Source organism: Leuciscus leuciscus (assembly GCF_965113295.1).
Source record: "Leuciscus leuciscus genome assembly, chromosome: 1".
NCBI classification, from domain to species: Eukaryota; Metazoa; Chordata; class Actinopteri; order Cypriniformes; family Leuciscidae; genus Leuciscus; species Leuciscus leuciscus.
Window position 1 is genome coordinate 22,372,759 of NC_138725.1, and position 12,173 is coordinate 22,384,931.

Here is a 12,173-nt window from a genome sequence, read left to right on the forward strand (position 1 = left end):
TTAATTTAACACTGGAGTTTTTGCTGTGTATATATAGATGAAGTGTGATCTTGACACATCTGTCAGTGCAACACTTCTGGAGGTTGTGAATTTGTGGTTTCACAAGCACAAACTTAGTAGTCTAATAAAAGCTTCATGGTACACACACACATATAGCAACACAATGTGTTAGTGGTGTGATGGGGGGAAAAGAGTGTCAATGAAAAAAAAACGTAACGTTTATAAATTTTGCGTTTCCATCACTCGTTTCTGATGCGATACTTCAAAATATGCATAAAAACAGGGTGATGGAAACATAGCTAATGAGAGGATAAATATATGTTTGTATTGATTTGTGTGGATCTGTTCATTCAAAGCACTTTGTTCAGTGTCAAACATAACACTTCTTTATGGACTTGGTTGGTTTCTGGACGCCACTGTACAGTTCAGCTCACTTTCTGATCCAGAGCTTTTCAAAGTCAACACAGTTTTACACCAGAGATCTTTCTGATCGCTTCTTCAGCTGTGTCATAGAGTCAGGACTAAACACTGATGAGATTTAGAGGAAGTAACCAACCAGAGGAGGAGCTGATGATGTTTAAAGGAAGAGCTGTAACTATATATAATGAAGAGAAAGACTGACAGAAACACAAAATGGCTGATAAGTGTGATCTGTGTCTGCTGGGACTGATCATTCTCTCTTCACTTCTCACAGGTAAAGAAATCTGTATTTTCTCTAAAGACATTTAGTGGAATTAGTCTGGAAAGAGTTCATTTGAACATGCTCAGTTTATTCTTGCACACATTCACGTTGTGATCTCAGAGTTGTGTATTGATACACACAGATCATACTGTATTATTCCTGATACTGGACATAGTGTCACTCAAACATCTGATGATGAAGAATTATCTTCATATTAAGAGTGTAACGTCCGTTTCACACATACTCCGTGTGCATATTTTTTTCCGCACCCATGTTAACAGGTTAGAGCTTTCAAACTTCATGTGGATGCGGTCCGGCGATCCGTTCGAGGTAGCGATCGTTTTCGCACCGAGTCTAATTTTTGCACGCGGTGGTTCGTGGTCAAAATGAACACAGATTGACATGAAAATATAATAATCTCACCATAAATGCATTTAATTAAATAAAATGTAGTAATCTCACCATAAATCATCTCATTCGTGGAGGTGGAAAAACAAGTCCTTTGTAACATGCAAGATTGCATTATTGTATTAAAATTTAAATGCAAAAGAAAAGGCATGAGTCGGCTGTTTTTGTCAATTTTAAGTTTTAATTTAAAATGTTTGCGACTTTAATATAAGTAGGCTACATGGTTAATATTTTACCACTTGCTTGAGCAACTTTATATATATATATATATAAAGTAGCATTGAATAATACGTTGTTTAAATTGTGTTTAAACGTCTATTAAAGAGTGTATATGTGTACAAAGAGAATCGCAATGCTGACAAAACTTGTGTTTGTGGTACAGCCGCGGATCAGTTACTGTATGCATATGTGAAAGCACTACGCACTGCAAATGGAGTATGTGTGAAACGGGCGTAAGGGTGGATTTCCTGCAGAGGTTCAAGCTGCAAGACTGCCGAATGACTAAAGAAAAGTTGTCAGCAAGATGGTAGAAAACTGTACATTTCTTGTCTATTCCACCCACTGCTACTTATACCAACGACGGAAATAAGTGCAGTTACAATAGATTAATATGTGGGAGAGCGTTGCTATTGAGAGTGATGATATTGTATTGCAATATGTAGCACTTCAAAGTCAATACCAAATCAAAACTGTTTAGAACATAAAATAGCGATTTTTGATGCATAGTCGAGCCCCATTCACTCCCATTCACTCCCATTCACTCCCATTCAAGAGGCAATTTGACTGAAAACGTAAATACGGTCAAACTTAAAAGTGCCGTTTCCATTTTAATTATGCTTTTAGACGAAGGTTCGCCTCGGGTAGATTAACAAAAAGTCAGTTTGTCAGTTTGAGTCTTGATGTTTTAATGTTAGTTTTTCTCTGGCTGCTGGAACTGTGTGTTATGGCAAGAACAGTAAGAGTAAATGTGTTCTAGTGATGGGTCGGTCATGAACGATTCGTTTATTTTGAACAAATCTTTAATATGACTCAGGACTACTGAGTTGTCTCAGAGAGTGATTTGTTCATCTTGTGTCGACCGCACATGTGCAAAATCCTATGGGTTCTGTACCGGAAAGAGAAATGATTAGTTCATCTCTTGAGTCTTCGGGTCTGATTCTTCTGAGTCTTTCGTTCTTTTGACACCTGACGTGATGTGACAGCGCTGGACACATAAATGAGTTAATAATTCCCAAACTTTCTTATAAACAAGCGTGTAGTCAGTTTTTTAACAGTTACATGCTGCGTTTTTGGTCTCAATCTCAGTTTCTTATAGCTTTCTTATTTCTTTCAATTCAAATTTTTTTAATTTCTATCATGATGGTTCTTCTCCATATGAATGTACCAAAAGAGTTGGTAATTTAAACTTTATCTATAATGAGGAAAATCACTTTGATAAATATACTACTACTAGATTCCCACTACTAATGTGATCAGATGATGTCATCTACTTGATGATGATGATAATGATATAGTCATCATGTAGTGCTCTGATCAGCTGACCTCTTCTAGACTGTCATGTGTGTTATTCATTACATATAATTGATTAGAGTAAAACATATAGAAAAACACTAAACATTTTGAACTACTGTTTCACTTTGATACACTCAAACCTCAAGAATCAGCGCGTGAATCTCAATAACGGTGACGTGCTTCATAAAGAAAACCAGGGATGGGCAAACTCGGTCCTGGAGGGCCACTGTCCTGCAGAGTTTCTCTCCAACCCTGATAAACTCTCCTGTCTGTAGCTTTCTAGTGATCCTGGAGACATTGATTAGCTGTGTTTGATGAGGGTCCCAGATAGCAAGCAACCATCCAAACAATGTTAAATCAGTGTTAATGTGTCAATGTAAACTGCATTGAATCAACATCACTTTTACACCCATCATTTTGATGAGATTTAAGATTTCAACCAAAAATCAATGATAATAGCATTGAATTTATGTTACAATGTGATGATGATGATTCAACATCATGCTTGCACTCTCAAAAATAAAACACAACAAATATAACAGTATAACAGTGGCCCTCCAGGACCGAACCCTAATTTGTCCTTTAGGGTCAATATGACCCAGTCGACTTTTCTTTAGTTTAAAAAAATGGTTTCCTTCTTATCAGTGCAATAAGATTTTGTGACTTTTTCTATCTATACACACAAAACTGTTCTTGATTCGGTTGTCCTGAAGGTTTTTTTTTTAAGTCACACTCAAACTTTAACCTTTGAAATGAATGTCTTTGAAATGAAAATTGTTTTTTATTTTTCATTTGTCAAAAAAAAATCAATAAATCCAGAATAAATCAGAAAATTTCCATACGTCAATGTACTAGAGCACAAAAGCAATGTGGAATGAACATGATCACACACACACATGCACGCGCACACACACACACACACACACACACACACACACACACACACACACACACACACACACACACACACACACACACACACACACACACACACACACACACACACACAGGTGTGTTTACTCTTTACTCGTGTTCCTATCTGCTTTTATGTACTAAAATGTGTTTCTTATTCTAAAGTTAATAATTATATACATTTGGATTATTGAAATAAATAATATGTAACTGCATTCAAGTCTTTTCTTTCACTCTCAGAAAAAAAGGTACAATTTTGTACCAAAGAAGGTACAAAATTGTACAAGGTACAAAGACTTCACAATACAATAAAGACTTAGCAAAATTAGCAGAATATCACTTCTTTAAAAAGATTTGAAAGAATTAAAAATTAAATTACACTAAAATGTTACAGTACATAAAATATATTTTCTCATCTACAACAAAGCTAGACTTGTTTTTTTTTTTCACTTTAAACACAATACCGTTGCATTTATTAAACTTTTTTTTAAAACACCATCCTCCAACCGAACTGCTCAGCAATTTCAGATCCCTCCATTTATACACTGCTGAAGATTCTCCTCTCACTGAAGACACGTCCAGTCAAGAAGTTCCCAAGAGCTGCACAGTGGGTTGAGATGTAGCCGGTTCTTCCTGAACATAATGAAGAATCAATATTAGAAAAGACAGATGTAAATTTATTAAATTTGTACTCCCAATGACAAGCTCAAATTTGACCTCTAGACTTTAAGGGATAGTTCACCTAGAACTTAAAATTCTGTCATTTACTCGCCCTCAAGTTGTTCCAAAATCTGTTTGAGTTTCTTTCTTTACTTGAACAAAAAAGAAGATATTTTGAGAATTGAAAATGAAACAGTCAATGGGGCCCCATTAACGTCCATAGAATCTTTTTCAATTTTTTTCATACTATGGAAGTCAATGGGGCCCCATTGACTGTTTTATTTTTTGGGTGAACTACAAATCCTGCAACATCTCATTTGGCATTCATGTAATGTGCTTCTATAACGGATTAGCCAACCTCAACACATTGGACAATTTTACTTAAAGAGTTAGTTCACCCAAAAATGAAAATTATTTTGTTAATTACTCACCCTCATGTCATTTCACACAAGACCTTTGTTCATCTTCAGAACTCAAATGAAGATATTTTTAATGAAATTCTGAGAGCTTTCTGTCCTTCCATTGGGAGAAATGCAACTACTGTAACACATTCAAGGCCCAGAACGATAGACATCATTGAAGTAATCCATGTGACTCCAGTGGTTTAACCAATTTTATGAAGCGATGCAGGTGCTTTGTTTTAGCAAAAAACACAATTTACCACTTTATTTACGAAAATACTGACCTGCAATCCAGTAGGGGGAGCACTACGACGCATGCGAATTGTGTTGACTCAAGACCGGGTGTTGTTCCGTGAATGTGCTTTAGATAATATTATTTTGTAAATATAGAGGTAAATTATTATTATTAATTTTTTGGGGGCAAAACAAAGCTTACATCGCTTCATAAGATTGAGGTTAAACCACTGGAGTCACATGGATTAGTTTAATGGTGTCTTTAATGTATTAGTTGCGTAGGAGGAACAGAAAGCTCTTGGAGTGGTCTTACAGGTTCGGAATGACATGAGGGTGTATAATTAATGACAGAATTAAAAAACATTTTTGCTGAACTATACCTTAAAGGAATCCTGGAAACACCTTAAATCAACCACAGCATGCATTCGGTCCATTTTCTGGAATAACTGAAATGCAGATAAGAAAACATGTTTCACAAAAAGAAAAAACTTTCTGCATTTTTACATTTTCCACAAAAAAAAGAAAAGTAGTTTTAAATTATTCACTTAAAGCTTCACATAAAACACCCAGAAAAGTAAAAAGTTAAACTAATCCATTTGAATTGAGAAGTTTAGTAAAAAATGTCACAAAGACACCCACTTTATATAATAAACAGATAAAATTTAGGATTTTATTCACATTTAAACATTGAACAAACAGAAGCTCAACTGCACTTGCTTTGACAAGCGAGAACAAACCTCAATGGTTCTTGCGGAAGCTCAAACGTGCTGCAAAACACACGAGAATGAACATCATCGGTTTTCGCACATCAAGCAAACATGCTTGAACTTCCGTTTACCGCAACTGATGTGTGAATTGATGAATATTTATGTGAATAAAAGCCTAAATTAAATCTGAAATACATTGCCATTTTACACATTGCATTGCCATTTTGCATGTTACATTTCCTATTGACATTTGGTACCTGTATGCTACCATATATATGAATATACTTTCAGTTAAGTGACAAAAATGTTCATTTGAAGTGCAGTTACTGTGCTTTATCAAGATTGACATCACTCTGTCATTATGGCAAACATTTTGTCTTAGGAATTCTTAGAAATATAAATTCAACCTCATCAGAAAAAAGAATATCATAAGATTAAGAAACTCAAATAACACATTGTACTGATACTTGCCTCACAGATGAGGATGCAGGAAGACTTTCAGACGTGTGATAATCAGTGAGACCAGCACTGGTAGTTTACCCCATCATCTTCATGATCTAAAAATCAAAGACACATTTCCTGAGTTTCAACAAAGGTCTATGATAAAATGAATGTATATGACATGTATATGCCTTAGGACAGAATCAGGTAATCGCATTCATTTAAACACAGAACGAGTGATAAATTATTTTATCTGCGCACTGTTCGTTGGCGTTCAATCACGTTGTTCCAAAACCGCACAGAAACCGCACACTGTTCTTCACAGAAAATGAGCCAAGGCCAATGAGTTTGAGGTTGAAAAAATTATTAATCGTATCATTTTTCTTTTGATAAAAAATGAAAACGGGTCCTACAGACCCGAACACCATACAAGGGTTAAAAAATATTTGCAGACGGCTAATATCACTGACTGAATTCGTACCTAATTAAGCTATTTACACTCGCTATTATCATGTTGAGTAGCTGTAACGTTTTATACATTTTTTATTTGGTTAAACATAAACATAAAACCCACCTTTGAAAGTACTTCTGACAATAAAGAGGGCGAAGCCATGGCTTGTGGTGGTGCTCGTGCTTGTAATCTTCTTCCCGAAGTTCCCGCTCTCCGGTCTATTTGAAAATGCAGTAACGGCTGCAGCAACCTTGGGCAATCAGTTTCATGTTGCCTAATAGCAAAGTTAAGATTTAACAGTTATAGTGGATAATGGAGAACAAACGCCATATAATGTACAAGGATGACTTAATACTAGTCAATAATTGCATAAAAAAAATTAAAAAGTGTAGCAGCTAACGTTATACAAGTCTAGGCTATAACGTACAAATGGCTAAAAGGCATTTGGTGCTATTTTAACTCTAACTCGCTAAATTAACGTTAAGAGGTCGAAACATTTATATTTTAGACTTGTGAACTAAATATATACATAAATTATCAGAACTCACCTTTAAATTTCGTCTTCAAGTTTGATAAAAAAAACTCTCGACCGCGCTGCAGTCGTGTAACAGCTTCCCGCTGTCAGTTCGGAAAATTCCGCGGCTGAAGCGATTTCGACCAATCAGTGTCTTGTTGCTATGCCAAATACTAAACACAGCAACCAATCATGAATGAAACAGTAATTTGGCCCATAACTGTACCCTTGATGTGAGAACAATTATGTACCTTAATTTCAATTGTACCTTAACAGGTACCAAACAGTATCGTCAGTGGTCTTTCCTGTACCATTAAAGGTACTATTATTGAAAAGGTACAAAACTGTTCTTTGAGGAACATTATTTGTACCACCGTGTACCTTTTTTTCTGAGAGTGTTTAGTGTCATTACTGCAAATTTATGTGGCATTATTGCAAAAACAAGACACTTCAAAAGACCTCAAATAACAGCAAAAAAATACTGATTTAATGTATTTTAAAATGTTTAAATATATATATTCATAACAAAAGCTGTAATAAGAGCAGTCAGTCATCCAAAAAAATGAATGGATCTCTATGGCGCCTCTGCTGGAAGTGTATGGTAATTACACTTTTTGGCAAAACTATATTATCTGCAAAACAAATTCTAACCAGCAGATGAAGAATTATGCATCTCACACCGAGATCAATATCCAGAAACAACTCATATTTCATTTCGATCATCATTAATGTGTTTTTTTTATTAATTTTTTTCATAAAAAGGTAATATTTAATATGGATGCTAATGGTGTAGCTGAGGTATTTTGCAGTAAATAGGCACAAAAGTACTTCACATCTCCCAAAACATAGCATTAATGTATAGATGAGAAGTAAAAAAATAATATATATATAATATTTGTATTATTAAAAATGTAAAAAAATAAAATAAAATAAAAATACAATCACTCTCCTAGTGCATGTTTAATCATATTGTATTAAATGATTTGTTAATGCATTATTTTGTCATGACTTTACTTGAGAGGGCCCTAATCATGATCAAATTCACTGTTAACTACTTCCCAAACTCAGCTCATGATTGATCATAAACTTACTATCAAACACACAACGAGTGTTCAGCTCAGTGAAGTGATGTTGTGTGGTCAGAGAACAGAAGTACAGTATCATCACGACTGTGTCTGGATGGAGAGTGAACTACTGATCCCAGCAAACCTTCCCTGAGTTTTGCTCCTTCCTTTGGGAACTGTTCCACAAATATTCTTTGTGGGTTTTGAATTGTTATTTTGTATTTAGCTGTGCATAAGTCACAGTAGGGTGAGTTTGAAGGACAGAGAGAAACACAGAACAGATAAAGAGCTTTTAAGGGCAGTTATTAGTGTATTTTCTACGGTTGAAGAGGAGGATCAACTAATCCTGTGCCGTCCAGTAATGTTTATGACAAAGCTGACATCAAGAGTTCAAGATATGATGATATTACATTATTTACATTTGTTTCAAACTCAGGGTATTTCTTATTCCTTCTAAAAAGAGGCGTTTGATTTGGCTTATCCATAAATGTTTATTAATGCATTAACTATCAAACACAGGAAAAATACTGTATGATTTGATTCTTCTGGTTTTTATGCTGGTATGGTTTATATTTATTAATATCATAATGATGACTGAGATATACTGTGTTTCAGGTATCAGTGGAGTGGAGGATCATGTGTTCATCAGTTCTGGTGAAAATGCTCGTCTGTCCTGTAATAATGCTCTTCCTGACTGCAAATCTAAAACTACATGGATCTACTCTTACAGAGTCAGACATTCAGTAGTAGTTGCACTGATTACTAAAGGGATAAAGAATAAAGACACAGAGAGACATGAGAGACTGAGTCTGGAGTCTGACTGCTCTCTGAACATCAAGAACGTCACAGAAGAAGATTATGGATTTTACAGCTGCCAACAATGGATAAATGTGTATGGAAGAGACCAACAACAAAGACCTGATGCTGATGTTTATCTGCATGTTCTTCATGGTAAGTTTATGATTATGTGATCAATTTAAAAACAGCAGATTCTCCCTTTAAACTCAGATGATGATTGAAGAGTCTGTGATTTGTGTCTTGTGTTCAGTTTCAGTGTCTTCATCATCATCATCTTCATCATCATCATCATCTTCATCCTCACAGACTGAGATCAGTCCAGGCCGCTCTGTGACTCTCTCCTGTCAGTTGTATTCAGATACTGGATTCTCCTGTGATGATCGGGTTCGTTCTGAGGGAGTTGAGCTGTTGTGGGTGAATCAGGCTGGTGTTGATCTGAAGACAGACTCCAGATATCAGATATCATCATCATCATCATCATCATCAGATCAATATCACTGTAACATCACTCTGACTACAACACTCCTGAATGAAGATAACAACAGAGAGTGGAGATGTCGGCTTACTCAGAGAAATCAACTCAAGACCTCAGTCAGATACACTGTCAAGTATTCAGGTGAGAAAACACTCTTTTCTGACAGATTTGTCAAAACTTTCACACACTGGCTCTACTCTTCCTGATGGCTTCATACGTTTGGCAATTGTAAAATATTAGTGGTCAAAGTCCTAAACTGCATAACAATCCTTATAATCCCCAATATTGACCTCCTATGGGTCATGTGTAGCATACAATTACAGATATAACAAATTAGATATAGCTAAATATAATTAGAAATAATTGTAATTAAATATAACTAAAGATTTTGAGGATAAACATTTGTAAAATTCACAAATATATTGCACAGACAATTCTCATTATTACATTTCTGTACTAAGTGTTAATGTTTATAACATAAATAAGGAACAAAAGTAAAACAGCATGTATTTATATTCTTAACATTTTGTATAAGATATTGGTAAACATGAGAGTTTAAATCTGCCTAAATGCTACAAGAACAACATACACATATCAGAGGATCACTGTGTGTTCAACTGTTATCTATTACATTCATTAGAGCATCAAAGGAAACAACAGAAAGAAAAAAAGAGAAAACTATACAGTGGAAAATTTATTAAAACAAATCTAAAAAGAAAAGGATTCAAAAATGACATCCGTTTGCTTTTTTTTTTTTTTTTTTTTTTTTTTTTGCTTCTTTTAGGTCCTCAATATAATGCTTAAGTTCAGTTTAAATAATATAATGTTAGGTTTATTATTGGTCCATTTCTGTTTATGGTATTTTACATAATTATTAAGTTAATCACCACATTTTGCTCAAAACTCTTATTTTTATTCAACAAAATTATATCTTTACCAGACAGTCGAATATTTGATTTTGTGAATTTAAATATTAGATATTCAATATCAATCCAAAACAATATATATTCATAAAATAAATGTTTTATGGATTCTTCTTCTAAATTACAAAAGACGCATTTAGTCTCCATGTCTCTAAAACATCTTGAGCTCTTCTCACTGGATAAATCAAATGAATGGCCTTATATGTAACTTCTTTAACTTTATTTGAAATTGATTTTGTTCTATATCTTACAGTAGGATAATGTTGAGATGTGCTGTGGATTAAATATAGCCTTTATTCCCAAACGAACACATTTAAAACCAGTAAGCATTTGTGTAGGCCTGATTGAACTCATGGTTAATGAGAGATCATTAAAAGGAAGAATATCCAAAACTGAAGGGTTGTGACACTTAGTGTATAAAGCTCTTGCATTAGATGTTCCACAATCTGTCAAAAATAGAAGAGGTGGAAACTATTTAGTTCAACTTAAAATATCTTCACTACAGGTGCTCTCGGCGTGTTAGTTGTGTTGCTACGGTAACGCTGCCATTTTACTCTAATATATGTTGACTGATGAGTCTGTGTTTAATGATGTCAATAAATAATAAAAGAACTACAAATAACCTTTATCTTTTGTTTGTTTGTTTTGTTGTACTGGTGGTGTAAAGGAATACAAATATTCTCCTAGTGCATGTTTAATCATATTGTATTAAATGATTTGTTAATGCATTATTTTGTCATGACTTTACTTGAGAGGGCCCTAATCATGATCAAATTCACTGTTAACTACTTCCCAAACTCAGCTCATGATTGATCATAAACTTACTATCAAACACACAACGAGTGTTCAGCTCAGTGAAGTGATGTTGTGTGGTCAGAGAACAGAAGTACAGTATCATCACGACTGTGTCTGGATGATGATATTACATTATTTAAATTTGTTTCAGAGTCAGGGTATTTCTTATTCCTTCTTAAAGAGGCGTTTGATTTGGTTTATCCATAAATGTTTATTAATGCATTAACTATCAAACACAGGAAAAAGACTGTATGATTTGATTCTTCTGGTTTTTATGCTGGTATGGTTTATATTTATTAATATCATAATGATCACTGAGATATACTGTGTTTCAGGTATCAGTGGAGTGGAGGATCATGTGTTCATCAGTTCTGGTGAAAATGCTCGTCTGTCCTGTAATAATGCTCTTCCTCACTGCAAATCTAAAACTACATGGACCTACTCTTACAGATTCAGACAGTCAGCAGGAGTTGAACTGATTGCTGGAGGGATAAAGAAGAAAGACATAGAGAGACATGAGAGACTGAGTCTGGAGTCTGACTGCTCTCTGAACATCAAGAACGTCACAGAAGAAGATTATGGATCTTACATCTGCCAACAATATGTGAACGGACAGAAACAAGGACCTGATGCACGTGTTTCTCTGCATGTTCTTCATGGTAAGTTTATGATTATGTGGTCAATTAACTAAAATTATTTATTAAACTCAGATGATGATTGAAGAGTCTGTGATTTGTGTCTTGTGTTCAGTTTCAGTGTCTCCATCATCATCATCTTCTTCATCATCATCTTCATCCTCACAGACTGAGATCAGTCCAGGCCGCTCTGTGACTCTCTCCTGTCAGTTGTATTCAGATACTGGATTATCCTGTGATGATCGGGTTCGTTCTGAGGGAGTTGAGCTGTTGTGGGTGAATCAGGCTGGTGTTGATCTGAAGACAGACTCCAGATATCAGATATTATCATCATCAGATCAATATCAATATCCCTGTATCATCACTCTGACTACAACACTCCTGAATGAAGATAACAACAGAGAGTGGAGATGTCGGCTTACTCTCAGAAATCAACTCCAGACCTCAGTCAGATACACTGTCAAGTATTCAGGTGAGAAAACACTCTTTTCAGACGTTGTCAAAACGTTCACACACTGGCTCTACTCTTCCTGACGGCTTCATACGTTTGGCAATAGTAAA

The 12,173-nt window shown here is 34.9% G+C and overlaps 2 protein-coding genes and 1 long non-coding RNA gene across 5 annotated transcripts in view; 2 read left to right on the plus strand and 1 right to left on the minus strand.

Annotated features, from left to right (window-relative positions):
- The first annotated feature begins 559 nt into the window (after window positions 1-559).
- Window positions 560-10,288, plus strand: LOC309502181 (uncharacterized protein). The gene is made up of 3 exons (XM_082174452.1): window positions 560-694; window positions 8,602-8,937; window positions 9,035-10,288. Exons 1-3 carry the CDS (start codon window positions 634-636, stop codon window positions 9,463-9,465), a joined length of 828 nt encoding a protein of 275 aa, XP_082030578.1. The 5' UTR covers window positions 560-633; the 3' UTR covers window positions 9,466-10,288.
- On the minus strand, window positions 3,811-7,325 carry LOC309497056. 3 transcript variants are annotated; one of them, XR_014205321.1, is made up of 5 exons: window positions 6,957-7,325; window positions 6,532-6,682; window positions 5,988-6,073; window positions 5,190-5,255; window positions 3,811-4,147 (listed from the first exon to the last, which is right to left on the minus strand). It is a non-coding gene; the product is annotated as an uncharacterized lncRNA (long non-coding RNA). The 3 variants fall into 3 exon arrangements; XR_014205322.1 differs by having other exon boundaries at window positions 3,811-3,963; window positions 4,011-4,147; window positions 6,532-7,325; XR_014205323.1 differs by having other exon boundaries at window positions 6,532-7,325.
- Window positions 10,289-11,284: 996 nt separating the features above from the next.
- LOC309509128 (uncharacterized protein) overlaps window positions 11,285-12,173 on the plus strand; it is a gene marked incomplete at both ends in the record, with an annotated part of 85,808 nt that continues 84,919 nt past the window's right edge. The window contains one exon of the mRNA XM_082183683.1: window positions 11,285-11,636. Within this exon, the coding sequence (XP_082039809.1) occupies window positions 11,285-11,636 (352 nt within the window). The remainder of the gene's footprint in view (window positions 11,637-12,173) is intronic.